This window comes from Ahaetulla prasina, chromosome 6, assembly GCF_028640845.1.
Source record: "Ahaetulla prasina isolate Xishuangbanna chromosome 6, ASM2864084v1, whole genome shotgun sequence".
In the NCBI taxonomy this organism is placed as follows: domain Eukaryota; kingdom Metazoa; phylum Chordata; class Lepidosauria; order Squamata; family Colubridae; genus Ahaetulla; species Ahaetulla prasina.
Genome location: NC_080544.1, coordinates 6,302,931 through 6,319,252, shown reverse-complemented (window position 1 = coordinate 6,319,252; position 16,322 = coordinate 6,302,931). Strand labels below are relative to the sequence as shown.

Genomic DNA, 16,322 nt, shown 5'->3' with positions numbered 1-16,322 from the left:
AGAGGGAGCTTCTCTTGAACAGGTGGGGTGGGATGGAAGGAGGAAAGGAGGATGTTCAGCAGAGACCTCCCTCTGTCATGGGGTCCAGTCAACCTTGGCAGTGTTACCCACTCATGCCCATAGACACCCTGTCCTCTAAAGAAACACTCTGTTCTACCTTTCCTTCTTCCTTGGCTGTTTCCCACCAAGAGCAGAAGAATTAACCTGCAAATAAGCTTACTGTAGCTGTCAACCTCTGGCTCCTAATTTCCCCTCTTGTTTTTCTTCCTGCTGCATGGATGCTACTAGTAAACTGCATCTTCCCACCAATCCCCCCCCTTTAATTGAGGGCGAGAGCCTGGTTAGCCGAATCCTGCAGCTTGGGCCTCAAGGGACCAAATTCACTGGGTAGGCTCTTTCTAAGCAAAGATATCAAATGTCTGCAGCTCTTTTCTTGTTTTCGGTTTTGACTTGCTTTTTTTTCCCTGGTTTTGTGTTTTGATATCATGCCCATCTCTTTTACATTCCCTAAGACAGTTACAGCAAAAGCTTCCCGTTGGTTTAAATATCACAGGCAGTGAAACCATAATGGCTTGATGATAGTCTAAGACTGCTCCTGTTCAACCCGACCTTGTGCTTTGAGCATGTGGAATTCACGGCAAGCATTTCTGCTTTCATAAGTTCTGTGCTTTTTCTTAATTATTTTAAGAATAGCTTTTTCTTACAGTCTCAGCTGCATTAACTATACCTTTAAAAAAGAAAGATCCACCCAAAACATATGTTTATTTTAATCTTGCTGATAGAATTATTGACAAGGCTTTGAAGTCAGTTTGTGGAGGAAGAGGATGGCCAAAATTGGGTCATTTTCAGCAGGTAATATTTGTAATACAAGGATGGCCCAATTCAAACCTAAGATGGTGTCAGGCCAAAAGAACCAAGAACAACTCTGCTTCAAAGCAAAGAAATGTTGAGTAGTTTCTTTATTGTTTTGCTCATCAATAGACAGAATCTTGCCAGGCTACAGTGCTTATCTAGTATTAGATATACCCTGCAACCTGGGGCATGGGGCGTGGGGGATTCTGCCTTTGCCCTTTCCTGCATTCCAAAGACTTCAAGTTTCTTTGTCTCCTTGTCCCTGAGAAAAGCCACCACCCCCTCCACAGCTTCCTTGCCAAGGGATAAAATGAGGACCGCGGTGTGGCTCAGGCTGTAAGAAGCCTGTTATTAAAACACAGCTGCCTGCAATTACTGCAGGTTCTAATCCCACCAGGCCCAAGGTTGACTCAGCCTTCCATCCTTTATAAGGTAGGTAAAATGAGGACCCAGATTGTTGGGGGGGCAATAAGTTGACTTTGTAAATATACAAATAGAATGAGACTATTGCCTTACACACTGTAAGCCGCCCTCAGTCTTCGGAGAAGGGCGGGATATAAATGTAAATAAATAAATAAATAAAATTTTAAAAAAATACTTCCGGTTCGGACCAGATCTCCCGATCCGGTAGCGATGGCGGCAGGTGGTTCAGAGAACCAGTAGCAAAAATCCCTCCCCCCCCAGCTGAGACACGTGATCATCAGAGGTTTTTTTTTTACTTTTAAAAGCATTTTTTCTTCGCCCGAAAAATGCTTTTCAAAGTAAAAAAAAAAAATCCTGATGATCATGCAGCTCAGCTGGGATCGTCAGAACCCTTTTCCTCTGGTGATCCCAGCGAAGTTGCCTGATCGCCAGAACCTTTTAAAGCCGAAGAGGTTGTAAAAAAATGCTTTTAAGAGGTTCTGGCGATCAGGCAACTCAGCTGGGATTGTCACAACCCTTTAAAAGCTTTTTTTCCTCTGGTGATCCCAGCTGAGTTGCCTGATTTTCACAGGTGTTTAAAAGCATTTTTAACAACCTCTTCGGCTGAAGAGCTTGTAGAAAAATGCTTTTCAAAGTAAAAAAAAAAAAATTGGCCACGCCCACCCAGTCACATTACCCACCACCACCAAGCCACGCCCACAGAACCGGTAATAACAAATTTTACATTTCACCCCTGCCTCACATATAATTTAAATTCTTGGGAGAAGACCCAGTTGGAAAGATGCTCCTCCTTGTTTGGATTGGTGCACCCAACCCATTGCAAGCTGCACATGGAAGCTGAACCCAATGGAATGAGCTGGGTTTGAAGAATGCTCAAGGCTACTAAAACCCCGTTCCCCCATTAAAACTAAAAATATATTATGTACCGTGTTTCCCTGAAAATAAGAGCGTGTCTTTTTTTTTTTGCCACCAAAAAAGGTACCAGGTCTTATTTTTGGGGGATGTCATCCACTGATTAATCTCACTTGTGTGCGTCTCACACACACACACACACACACACACACACCGTCCTTTTCGCTGTCAGAGGCCATCAGGAACTTATTATGGGCTTATTTTGGGGGTAGGGCTTATATCGGGCACACATGTAAAAATCAAGCTAGGACTTACTTTCAGGATAGGTCGTATTTTTGGGAAAACAGGGCAGATATTTAAATTGCCTGGAGAAACTTGTTGTGTAAGTGTGAATGCAGCCAGACAATCCTTGAAAGGATGAGGAGTGGAAGGTTGGCTAATTCTATCAGCAAAGGAGGAGCTTCTGTTCCATATATTATCATAAATGCCTCACTATCTCCAATCTTGCTCTTCCATATTTAGTTGCATATCTACACACACACACACTTTTAAATATTTATAATTAATATATGTATATAATTTATACATTTATATGTGTGTGTGTGTGTGTGTGTGTGTGTGTAATTTACAAGTGTTTATATTTAGAATTTACACACAGGGAACTACCCATTTACACTGATCTGAAAAGAATTCATATTTAGAATAGTTGAACTCCTTAAATATATTGACAGCTGGTATTCCACAGTTGTGAAACTCAATCTTCCCTTCTATTCCAAGCCCTCTGTTGAGTCCCTGTCCTACCTACCCTGTGAGTTTTGTTTCTATTCATGGACATAATTGTGTGGGCTTTATCCAGAGAGACGCTAACCAACAAAGATTGCATTCAGAAGGTATTTGTTGGTGTGGTTCAGTACATGGGGAGCACCACGTTAAAGTTAGATTACCAAATGCAACAACCCCTGGAGATGTTGCTGTTTTCTTCCAATCGTGTAATTTGAATAACAATCTGTGTTTTTGAGGAGGGAAAGATAAGAAAAGACACAATTTAAGTAGAATTAAGAACCTTTCCAACTCATGGCATTAAGCATATAAATAATAAAATCAATGGTGTAAAAGAGGATAAATTAATTGGTTGGTGCCCTAACTGTCATTTTTTAAAAATGCTGTTGTTCCTAATGCCATAGTTGGAAATGCAGAAGAAAATCTGTGTCCCAGCCTGCTTATTTATTGATTCTTCACTGCCCTGTTCTCAACATGGTCAGATGCTCTGTGGTTGTAAAAGATGATGAGTTGTCATTGTTTCCCACCGATAAAGCTCAGTAGGAAATTACTGAAATATATTAAAGCTGCATAATCCGTAAATGCTTACCTTTCTGGGATTGAATTTTTCATATAGGACATAAAGAGGGTGCGTCTGCTTAGTTTCCACGCAGAGGTTTGCAATTCTGGGTGGAAGGCTTTGAGTTATGATGTCCGTTACTTACAGGGGGTAGGAAAAGAGGGAGAGGACTTAGCTAACTCAGGGTGTGCATACAGCTACACAGGACAGCTGCGTTGTGTGACTCCCCAAATCACCTGCTTCTTGATATTTGGGGAAAGAGCCAGAGAGGTGCATTGTACATAGCTGATCAGTTCACTAACTTTGGCATGGTAAGTTACAATAATGGCAGACAGGGGTGTCCTCCAAAAAAGTAAAAAATGGTCAAAAAAGAGAAGAGAGCAGACATGATGTTGTGACAGCTAAAGCTTTGATGACAGCATAGTGGGCCCATCTTGGCTTTTTTGATCATGTCCTGCAGACACCCCTTCCCAAGACAGAGCTGCTCTGCTACAGCCATCAGCCCACGGCAGAGTTCCTACTCAACCTACTGTAGTCTATTGCAAGATAGTCCCAGAAGGGGAAGAAGAACCTGGCCAACCTCTCATGGCTGGTCAAAATTTAATTTTAATTGTCCGAGAGTTCACCTTGAGCCAGGGACTGGTCTTAGGTTTTTTATATACCGTATATACTCGAGTATAAGCCGAGTTTTTCAGCACGTTTTTTGTGCTGAAAAACGTCCCCTCGGCTTATACTCGGGTCTATACGGCTTATACTCGAGTTTTTTTTTTTTTAAGCCCCTCGGCTTATACTCGAGTATATACGGCTTATACTCGAGTTTTTTTTTTTTCTTTTTTTCACATTTTACCGGACGGCGCGGGGAAGCCCTGCCGGTGCAGTGAGAGGCGGGCGGGGAGCCGCCAGCCTTCTCAGCTGAGGGAGGGAGGGTTTCTGTCTCTCCTTCTCCTCCCCTCTTTCTCCCTCTCTCCCCAGTTTACCCCAGTTTTTGGGGTAAAATTGGGGACCTCGGCTTATACTCGGATCGGCTTATATTCGAGTATATACGGTATATATATATAGGTCTTTGGTTGTTCGGGTTTTCTCCCGTGTAAAATTGGAAGTGTCTTGGCGACGTTTCAACGAAGTCTCATTCGTCATCTTCAGGTAGAAAACATATATATATATAACAGGGTTTTAATGGTATAAGCCTCGTGGAACCATCATGCATCATTTGGGCAGCCATATAAATGTTGTTGAATAAATAAATCTCAGGGTTGTAAAATAGCTTTTGGAGGTTGAAAAACATATCCAAGAAGAAGCTTGCCGATCTTCCCCTTCTCACCCAAGTTCAAGCTTCAACTTCTCTATAAAACCAACGGGAGATTTTGCATAAAGGACAGTCACCTTGTGGCGAGATGGGCGGTCAGCAAATTTAATAAATAAATAAAAATAAACAAATAATTAAATAAAAGGAATGGGAGGAAACCAGGGTCCAGACATCAGTGATGGCTCCCTGATCGCCCAGTCCAGGATGTGGTTATGATGGCCTAAGTCTCCTGGAACTCAGTAGGACTTAAGCATCTCATTGCATCTTCTGGCTTTTAGTTGCAGTGCATTCTGTTGTCTGATTTCATCTCGAGCGTTTTGCTGAGAAAGCTCTGCATCTCCATCCAAGAAAAAAACAGAAGTAGCATGTCTGCAACGTGGCTCTTCTTTGAGATGCTGTTTTGCAGGGAGGGTTTCTGTCTCTCCTCCCTCTTTCTTTTTCTTTCTTTCTTCTCCCTCCCCCCTCTTTCTCCCTCTCTCTCTTTCCCTCTTCTCCCTCCCACTTTCCCCTCTCTCCTTCTCCCTCTCTCCCTCCACCCCTTTCTCCCTCTCTTTCTTTTTCTCTTTGTCCCCACTTCTCCCTCCCTCTCTTCCTCTCCCTTCCTCTATCTGCCTCCTTCCCTTTTCCTCTTGTCTCTCCTTCTCCCTCCCACTCTCACCCTTCTGTTTTTCTCTCTCTCACACGCACGCGCATGCTAACCCTGAGTAAGTTTTGCATTTGGGATAAGGGCAGGACCAGCCCTCTCTCTCTCTGCACACTCAAAGGCATCCGTCTCTCTATTTATCTGTCTCACAACCATCCGCCTAAATTGTGCTCCACAAAAGATAAAGCCAAATGGGAACTCTTGGGAGTTACTAAGTAAAATGGCGGCCTGCGTGAGCCTAGTGATATCCCAGGCCAAGAAAGGAAGAGAACTGGGACACTCTCAAGAGGAGGCCAGGCAGGGACTGGATAAGATTCTCAGTCATTTGGGTTCTTTGCACCGTGTTTTTCTTTTCACACTTGCCCAAAGCAGAAGAAATTATGAATGCAGAAAAAAAAAATATTGTCACGTTAACATCCATTGCATGATGTAGAGCAGCGCAGGTGCAGAAAGCAGCTTTCCTTGAAACTGGCATTCTCACTGTAGATCTTTCTTGCCAGATCACATCTCCTGATTATGATCTCTTTCTGCATAAGCAACTTCCAAAAGTTTCTTTTTCATTTGCTTGTATGTATTTCTGTAACTTCTTGTTTTCATGTGAATCGGCGTTTGCCAGCACTCCCTCCTGTGTCTGCTTTCAACCTCCGTTTGGCATCGGGGTGAATCAAGGGGTCACTTGCAGGTCAAGCGGGAAAGGTTTTGTGGCTTTGCCAGTTGGTAATTGCTTGCAACCGAATGACAAACCGAGCCCGTTTCCGACCCATGGAGACACGAGTGCCGTGGGGAGCCCTCCGGCCTCAATGCCTTTTCTCTTTCTTTGATGCAGTCCGGTTGTGGTGGAAATCCCACATTTCGGATCGATGCGAGGAAAGGAACGAGAGCTGATCGTGCTGCGGAGTGAAAATGGGGAAACCTGGAAAGAGCATCAGTACGATAGCAAGCACGAGACCCTCCTGGAGGTCCTGAATGGCATGAATGAAGGTAACGGCACTCACCTTGCAAAGGTCCCTGGCCAGAAATGGAGACGGTGCAAAAGTGAAAATATGTGCAGTCCTTTAGTTTGGGAACATCGAAGAAAGCGCAGGAAAAAAATGGAGCAGATTTCTCTCTATAGATTTCTCTTCCAGTAGAAACAAAGGATGACCATTTGACCATCACAATCTATGCTTATAATTTTTGCTATCGTTTTTGTTGTACAACTTTTGATATATTTTTTTAACACAATGCTGATGTTTTATCTGTTTGATATTTTTGTATCAAACAAAAGAAAGTGGCTCAGTGACTACGACGCTGAGCTTGTCGATAGAAAGGTCGGCATTTCAGCGGTTCGAATCCCTAGTGCCGTGTAACAGGATGAGGTCCCGTTACTTGTCCCAGCTTCTGCCAACCTAGCAGTTCGAAAGCACGTAAAAAAATGCAAGTAGAAAAATAGGGACCACCTTTGGTGGGAAGGTAACAGCGTTCCGTGCGCCTTTGGCATTGAGTCATGCCGGCCACATGACCACGGAGACGTCTTCGGACAGCGCTGGCTCTTTGGCTTTGAAATGGAGATGAGCACTGCCCCCTAGAGTTGGGAATGACTAGCACACAGGTGCGAGGGGAACCTTTATTTACCTACTTTTGTTCTGTCTGCAACAGGGCCCACTAAGCAGCACAAGTATTCTCTTTTGGGTACCATGAACCGGTTCCGTGGAGAAACCGGAGAGGGATGTGGTTTTGCATGCTGCCTGCATTCCATGGATGGGGCTTCACTTGTTTGCGTGCCCTGATTTCTGACATGCCGTGGCCCAGTGCTGGTCCACAGACTGGGGGCTCGGGCCCCTTGCTCTTATCATTTTGGTTTTATCCCTGCATCACTGCTGTTCTGAATCTCTGCTTAGGGAGTCTCCAAGAATGCCTGGGTCCTCTTCGTGGGAAAGGGCTCCTTCAAATGAAGAAATTTCTAAATAAGCATTATAATACCTGCTCTTGGATGCACTGAGCAGTCTACCGGCTCTCTGGCTCTTTGCTGTCTGCTAAATATTCCCCTCCCATTGCCTTTTTAAATGTTGGAGCCAACATGGTTTTGCTGAGTGGAGTGCCATCTACTGGCCAAGATAGATATTAAAAGGGACCAAGACATCAAGCAGATTCAGATGTGACTCTCTTTGATCTAGCACAGCTGGCTGGGAGAATTCTGGGAGTTGAAGTCCACCAGGTTTAAAGTTGCCAAGGTTGGAGACTCCTGATCTAGCAAATACTGCATGAGGAGAGTTAAAAATCAAAAAGAGTCAGGCAGACCAGAAATGTTATTAAAAGGCTCAGAATTTTTTTTAATAGGCTTGTGCAGTTTCAGCCGCTTAAGATTTATTTGGATGGTTATCACTATCGAATGTGCTTGCCCAATGCTTCGGAGTCAAGGAAAAGTGATTTTTAAACTGTAAATCCAACCTCTTTTAAATATTTCCTGGTGTATTATTATTGAAGAATCTGGATATACTTTTTTAACAATAAACTGTTAATTTACTTGGGGAGAAAAGTACAGTGTTAATTAAATAGAACGTCAGTTCCAGAGTCGTGTAATTCTTGCCTGACTCAAAGTTCAAAGCAAACACATTCTGAGAAAAGGCGTAATACCAAGCCTGAAAATAGAAAGAGAAGAAGTGCTTGCAAAACAAAAATCCGCTTGATTCAAAGTTAATTCAGAGAGGTTTGAGGGTGAGGCTGACAGAGTGAAGGGCAGGGGTGCTATTCAGCAGGTTCTGGAGAACCGGTAGCGGAAATTTTGAGCAGTTAGAAGAACCGGCAAATACCACCTCTGGCAGGTGGGGTGGGAATGGAGATTTTGCAATATCCTTCCCCCTGGAGTGGAGTGGGAATGGAGATTTTGCAGTACCCTCCCCCTGCCATGCCCACCAAGCCACGGCCACAGAACCGGTAGTAAAAAAAAAAATTGAATTCCACCCAGTGATGGGATCCAAGTAATTTAACAACCGGTTCTCTGCCCTAATGATTTCTTCCAATAATCAGCTCACCAAACTGCTCAGAAAGTTAACAACTGGTTCTCCCGAAGTGGTGCGAACTGGCTGAATCCTACCACTGATTCCACTGCTGGTGAAGGGATTCTCTCGGGGGAGGAATTTCCGAGTGGTGACGTGGAGATGAGTCTTGAGCCCCCTCTCCTTTCCTAGAGCTGGACAGTGTGGAAGAGCTGGAGAAGAAGCGGATCTGCAGAATCGTCACCAAGGACTTCCCTCAGTATTTTGCGGTGGTTTCGCGAATTAAGCAAGAGAGCAACCAGATTGGGCCGGAAGGAGGAATCCTAAGCAGCACGACTCTGCCTCGGGTCCAAGCTGCGTTCCCTGAAGGCGCATTGACGAAAAGGATTCGAGTGGGCCTCCAGGTAAGGGAGCTTCTTGTCTTGAGAAAGCCTGTGGAGGAGAAGGGCCAAGTCACTGGGCCCTGGCTCGCTCCATTCGGGCCCAACAGCACAGCAGCCCCATTTCTGCACACCTTTACAGAAGGTTCCTTCTCAAGTCCAGTTGAATCCTGGTGAACAGACAGTGCAGGACTTCTTTCTTGACCTCCCACAGGGAGAGGCTACAGCTATCATCCGGTCATCTCTCTCAAGTATAGCTTCCCACGAGGGCTTTCCTCCCTCTTAACGTTTTATTAACCTTTTGAATCTTATCCAGCAGCTCAACTCTATTCATAATGAAATGAAACAGTATATTTTATTGTATCAACACATGGATATAAGATTTTTGTTCTATCACCACAAGGAGATTTTCATTAGATCCCCCTCTCCCGTTTGGTGATGATTTAATTTGCACGAAGTAAATTGGAATAATAATAATAATAATAATAATAATAATAATAATAATAATAATAATAATAATAATAATAATAATAATAATTATTATTATTATTATTATTATTATTATTATTATTATTATTATTATTATTATTATTATTATTATTAAGGGCAGTGAACAGGCAGATAAAATAATACAATACATTACAATAAAAACACTATTTAAAAAAACTTATTCAGTATAGCCTAAATTTAAAATACAATACAAAATATAAAATAAACCCCAATAAAATCCATGTTTAAAAACCCTATTTAAGCCAGTCCTGCTCGGAAGAATAGATATGTCTTAAGCTCGCGGCAAAAGGTCCGGAGGTCAGGAAGTTGTCGAAGTCCTGGGGGAAGCTCATTCCAGAGGGTAGGTGCCACCACCGAGAAGGCTCTCCCCCTGGGGGTCGCCAGCTTAGGGTTTAGGCATTAATCTGCATTCATTGGACTGATATCTGTCAGGAATGTTTATCGCTAAAGCTGAATTCAGGAAAATTTCACATCACCTACAGAAATGATACAATGCATGCTGTTTTTGAGGTTCTGGAATGGCGATTCATGGATCTGGAAAAGCTAATGCTATATTCTATGCTGCTGTGAACAATGTGTATCTCCTGCTTAACTGTATTCTCAGTATGGATTTTTAAAGGATATTAAGAATTGTGTGCTTCTCATACATGGGGGATGTCCCCAAAATTTATTCTAGAATCCTGGAAATACAGTCTCTTGTGAGATTGTAACTAGGCGTTTAAGGTTCAGGACTTTTTGGGCAACTTGGTCAGATCACAAGAAGTTCTTTGTTCAAGACACTTGAGCAGGTCACAGAGGAAGGTAAATCAGCGTATTTTTATTAAAAACATCGATGAAGCCCATATATTTATAGGATAGTGTCATTAATGCTTCAAGGAGGGAATTCAGTGACTATCAGAAACCATCCTGAGAAAACCAATCCCATATTGTGGCTGGAGGATATTGTATGGTCACTAAGTTGCTGAGATTTGAGCTTAGCTTATATGAATATGTTTAGTGAGTTTGACAGAACAAGAGACACCCTTCTCATTTTGAAAAAAATAAATGAAAAAGAGACAACTCACTTTTTTCTGGAAAACAATGCAGATAGCCATTTAGAACTCTTTCTCAAATTAATAACAGGCTCAACCAGTGCAGGACGAAATGGTTAAGAAGATCCTTGGCAACAAAGCCACCTTCAGTCCCATTGTCACCGTAGAGCCCAGAAGAAGGAAATTCCATAAGCCCATCACAATGACGATTCCAGTGCCGCCGCCCTCTGGGGAAGGAGTGACCAATGGGTACAAAGGCGACACAACACCCAGCCTTCGACTGCTGTGTAGCATCACAGGTGAGACCCAGCAGGGCTCATGCGCTTCCTTAGGATGAGCCACACACCCTCTGGCAGCTTCTTCCAATGGTCGTGTGACCCCTGAATTAGTCATGGGTGCCTCAGGCCGCTTCTCCCCAGCCCCACAATGACTGGGATGAGCAGGATGGACAGAAGCTGACCTGCTTGCTTGGATAGAATTTCAGGCCAACTCAACTCTTTGGGAGGCTGGAAGGAAGGCAGAAACTCCAAGAAATCTGCTGAATTCTTAATGTCTTAAAGCAGGAGTATCAAACTCAATTTCACTGAGGGCCGCATCAGGGCTGGGGTTGACCTCGGCCGGGGGTGTGTGGCCAACCAGGTGGGTGTGGCTAGCTTGACGCCACTCTTCAAACTGCTGGCACGTTTCCTCTTCGCATTGTACCCAATTTTACCCAGGATGGCCCGGCGGGTGTTGAGTCTACATTTTCTGTGTTCCTTCTGCAAATTTCTGACTGAAGCTTTTGACCTTTGATACACATATTTTCATTTCAGCAGAGATCTGATTAAATGTTTTGCTGAACGGTATTTAAAACATTTTACATTTTTGGAGTAAAAGAATCTCTTCCTCTCTCTCTCCCCCCCTCCCCCCCCACTCACTATCTTGCTATCATCTATGCACAAAAGTGTCTGCAGACTTTCTAGGTGTCCTTACCGAATGTTGCTCTAGGAAGATACCCAGAAACCACATTTACCAACTGTTTGATTCTCTTTGTTTTAGCATCTCTTTAGTCAGCTACGCTTATTTCAAGGTTGGAGCTGAGTCCTCCCAAGTGGCTCCTCATAGAGACACCCCCCCCCCAGGTGTTTTCTGTCCCTGGCCAATGCCTGTCTCCATTGTCCACAGGCAGGGAGGGAAACTTGTCGGTTTCCATCTGAAACAGAAGACCGGGAATTCAGGGCTATGGGATTTGGGAGCTCATAACTTTTGGCTCAGTCAGAAGTACAATTCCAGACTAGGCCAAAGCTGAGATTCTTTTCTTAAAAGAGGTGCATGTCTTTTTTTCTTCTTCTTTAGGAGGCACTTCACCAGCACAGTGGGAAGACATCACAGGAACCACCCCTCTCACGTTTGTGAATGATTGTGTCTCCTTCACAACCAATGTTTCAGCCAGGTAGGACAAAAAGCGAGTACCACAAAGCAGATTAACTTCATCCTCATCTGGAAAGGAAGATCACATTTACTTACTTGAACATACTTATTTATTAATTAATCAATTTTTTTTATAGCTGCCCATTTCACAAAATGCAATTCAGGATGGCAACAACAATTTTGAGTGGTTTTCTTCAAAAAGCTCATCAGCTGCATTCCTTGTTCTTTTTCTTTTCATACCAGCAACCCTCTAGGGCAGGGGTCTCCATCCTTGGCAACTTTAAGCCTGGCGGACTTCAACTCCCAGAATTCCCCAGCCAGCTTTGCTGGCTGGGGGATTCTGGGAGTTGAAGTCCTCCAGGCTTAAAGTTGCCAAGGTTGGAGACCCCTGGTCTAGGGTAGGTAGGGAATGGCCCTAAATCACCCAAGCAGCTCTCATGGACTACAGCTCCATCACTTACAAACAATCATTAGGTAGTTGGAAAGATTGCCATTTGTTGTTCCTCTGTCTACAAAGCACTTAAAAAGAAAGCCATCGTCCAGTGTTGCAACTCTGATTTTAATAAACTTCCTGTGCAACAACCAAAAAGAAAGCTGGGAGGACTCAAAGGCCACAGGTTGGTCTCTGGAGGAAAATCCAGATGTGCACCAGAGACCAAGCTGCAATCGAAGTGATTAAGAAAAAGAAAGGAAACATGACTTTGTCTAGTTTGTGCACTTCCAGTTTTGGGGAAAAGCATCTGAAAGTGAACAAAAATTCAAGAAAAGCTGTAGGGCTCTTGATTTACATTCAGGACACATTATTCTAAACAGATGATGATTATAGAGGAAGAGTCATAATGTCGAGCCCAGCTCCGGCTCGACACATGACGTTACAGGGATCTGGATCATAGGAGCAGCCCCTAATCAAAGATCCAAAGGGGACCTGTTGGAGGGCTGCAGGGATCTGCGTTTGGCAAGCATGAGAATGGAATCAGCACACTGGTGGCCGGGATAGAGGGAGATGAGGGCTGGGCATTAGGAAAAGCTGCTTACGTTCCGGGATTTAGCAGATGATGTGGCAGCTGAGGGTGTCAGACGAGGAGGGAGAGAGCGGCCGGGCGTCCAATCAACGGAGCAGTTCAGCCATGGGGTGGGGCATGAGCAGCGCGGGATGTTTAAAAGGGGCTGAGAGGCAGAAGCTCTCAGTGCTGACTTTATACTGAGACCCGGTTTGTAGCAGACCCAATAAACGAAGTCACTATCGGAAAGAAAACCAAGTTGGCTTGTTTCTTCTCATGGCGTCTGACACAACTGTGGCTGAGCTAGCCGAGACATAATTTGATTGGTATTCCAAAGGAATATTTATTTTGTTCATGTCCTTATAACTAGATCAGTGATGGCAAACCTTTTGCATGCCGGCCTGCATGCCAGAAATGGCACGCGAAACCATCCCGCGAGGTATGCGCAGCCCCGCTGGCCTTCGCACGTGCGGGAGCCCCAATACCCGGAAGAGCGGCGGTCCATTATGCATGCGCAAGCCGGCACCTGAACACCCGGATACTGGTATGGAAGCGTGCCCAAGAACAGCTGGCCATTGCGCATGCGCAAAACATGAACCTGGAAGGTTTGGGTGCTGGCCTGCGCATGTGTGATGGAATGCCGCTCTTCCGAGCTCCGCTGCTTCTGTGCACATGATGGCCAGCTGACCGGCGTGCATGTGATCACAAGAATGTGGAATAGCAGCCAGCGAGGCCGCACATTCTTCGCAGGACTGTTCTGCATGCTGCTTCGGGCATGCGTGCCATAGGTTCGCCGACACTGTATGAAAATGAGAAGGGACGCTGTGGCTCAGTGGCTAAGATGCTGAGCTTGTCTATCGAAAGGTCGGCAGTTCAGCGGTTTGAATCCCTAGTGCCGCATAACGGGGTGAGCTCCCGTTACTTGTCCCAGCTTCTGCCAGCCTAGCAGTTTCGAAAGCATGTAAAAACGCAAGTAGAAAAAATAGGGACCACCTTTGGTGGGAAGGTAACAGCGTTCCGTGCACCTTTGGCGTTGTGTCATGCCGGCCACATGACCATGGAGACGTCTTTGGACAGCATTGGCTCTTCAGCTTTGAAACGGAGATGAGCACCGCCCCCTAGAGTTGGCAACGACTAGCACATACCTGCAAGGGGACCTTTACCTTATGAAAATGAGCTCATTGTTTATGCCTTTCTTTCTATCTCTCTCTCTGTCTAATCTAATCTCTTTCCCTTTCCCCTCTCTAGGTTTTGGTTAGCAGATTGCCATCAAGTTCCTGAAACAGTTGGGTTGGCCACACAGCTATATAGGGAATTGATATGTGTCCCTTACATGGCCAAGTTTGTCATTTTTGCCAAAACAAACGATGCTGTGGAATCCAATTTGCGCTGCTTCTGTATGACAGATGATAAAGTTGACAAAACGCTGGAGCAGCAGGAGAATTTTGAAGAAGTTGCAAGAAGCAAAGATATTGAGGTATTTATAATTTTAACAGCAAAGGTCTTCGTGATAATCATGGACTGTGGACGAGCCTTTTAAAATGTGTTAAGTATGACCTGAAGCCTGTGCAAATCAGCCTCGGTTTAATTCATTTCAAATCAAAGGTATATCAAAAGTACGTAACCTGTCTCATAAGAGCCTGGAAAAATATGTTCATAAAGTGAGACACTTCCCATTTATTTTAATTCTTTTGTTGTTGTTGTTTTTTCTCCAACAGGTTTTGGAAGGAAAACCCATTTATGTGGATTGTTATGGAAATCTAGCTCCTTTAACGAAAGGAGGACAACAGCTTGTATTTAATTTTTATGCTTTCAAAGAAAATAGACTGCCATTTTCTATCAAGGTAAAAGCCACAGCTGCCATAAGATCAGGGGACAAAGCTCTTGTGATCTGACAGCATTGTTCTTTTGAAAGGACATGCTTGGGATATTTCTGGTGACGGCTCTCTCCATGTGCCATCACATGCTTGGCATGAACTTCTTAGGGGAGATGGGTTGGTGACAAAAACAGGCATGGAATGAGCTTCCCGCTGATGGCTGAGGTGCTTTCTAGCGTTTCCTCTTAGCCCCTTAGTTGAAGGTCAACCTTGTTGCTCTTTGTGTGCATCCATCCCTGCATTGAGAGACAATCTGATTTGTTGGTTTGGGGTTGAAAAGGTCCTTTCCAAGGGCTCATCATCACCTCTGGAAACTGTGAACTTGGAAATGGCCAAGATCTTTTTGGTGCCCCCAGATCAATAGTTTTTAGGTGGCCCTCCTGGCCCATTGTACTTGTTAAGGCTCCCTTAACAAGTAGGAGGCAGGAATTGGTCCCCGCTAAACCTCTTTTATTTACATGATTGTGAATTACGCTCATTCACAGTCAGCAAGGTTTGTCCAAACAATTTTTCAAAGGAATATTTATCAACATAGACCTTATCTCGCTTGGCAAGCTGCCACGTAACTTATTTCCAACCTCAGTACAAGGCAAAACTTGGCACAGAGTCTCTCAGAGTCATGGGATGAAGGAATTGTTTCTTGCAAAAGCCCCCTCCCTGTTTGCTCCTCTTTTATTTCCTATGGGAGGGGCCAATCATCTCCAAGGTGTGGCCTTACTCCTGAGTCAACCCTGCTTTCTGAGTAGTTCTTGTCTTCTGGCAGCTCTGCGCATGCGCACACTGGGAATGGGCTCCAGCTGTTCCTCTGTCTCGCTGCTGTCTAACTCCCTCTCTACCTCTGATGCAGAGCCTTTGTCTGAGCTTTCCCCAGGCCCCAGGACTGGCCCTAGTTCCTCCCCAACCTCCTCACTGTCTGACTCTGCTGCCAGCTCTGCTGGCTGCCGGCGGGCCACAACACCCATTCATGATGGTGTGAAATAATAATAATAATAATAATAATAATAATAATAATAATAATAATAATAATAATAATAATAATAATAATAATAATAATTGTTGTTATTGTTATTATTATTATTTATTCGATTTTTATACCGCCCTTCTCCCGAAGGACTCAGGGCGGTGTACAGCCAAAGTAAAACAAACGGTACAATATACAATTAAAATACAGATTAAAAAACTTATTATATAATTGGCCTAAAAACTTTAAAATATATAAAACTAAAAACCCCTTAAAATTAATAATAGAAAATTTAAAACCAATAAAATTTAAGCCAGCCCTGCGCGAATAAATAGATGTGTTTTCAATTCGCGGCGGAAGGTCCGAAGGTCAGGTATTTGGCGTAAACCCGGGGGAAGTTTGTTCCATAGGGTGGGAGCCCCCACAGAGAAGGCTCTTCCCCTGGGGGCCGCCAGCCGACATTGCTTGGCGGACGGCACCCTGAGAAGTCCCTCTCTGTGAGAGCGTACGGGTCGGTGGGAGGCATGAGGTAACAGCAGGCGATCCCGTAAGTACCCAGGCCCTAAGCCATGGAGCGCTTTAAAGGTAGTGACCAAAACCTTAAAGTGCACCCGAAAGGCCACAGGCAGCCAGTGCAGTCTGCGCAGGAGCGGTGTTACACGGGAGCAACGCAAAGCTCCCTCTATCACCCGCGCAGCTGCATAGTTACAATCTCTGAAATAGTTATAATCTCTGATTCCAAGGATTATTATTCACGAT

At 44.3% G+C, this 16,322-nt stretch overlaps 1 protein-coding gene across 10 annotated transcripts in view; it reads left to right on the top strand.

Annotated features, from left to right (window-relative positions):
* Positions 1 to 16,322, top strand: part of ANK3 (ankyrin 3) — a 345,627-nt gene that overhangs the window by 285,052 nt on the left and 44,253 nt on the right. For all 10 annotated transcript variants that reach the window (XM_058189397.1, XM_058189394.1, XM_058189398.1 and 7 more), the window contains 6 exons: positions 6,242 to 6,396; positions 8,586 to 8,797; positions 10,406 to 10,613; positions 11,650 to 11,746; positions 13,974 to 14,202; positions 14,444 to 14,569. In XM_058189397.1, the coding sequence (XP_058045380.1) occupies positions 6,242 to 6,396; positions 8,586 to 8,797; positions 10,406 to 10,613; positions 11,650 to 11,746; positions 13,974 to 14,202; positions 14,444 to 14,569 (1,027 nt within the window). The remainder of the gene's footprint in view (positions 1 to 6,241; positions 6,397 to 8,585; positions 8,798 to 10,405; positions 10,614 to 11,649; positions 11,747 to 13,973; positions 14,203 to 14,443; positions 14,570 to 16,322) is intronic.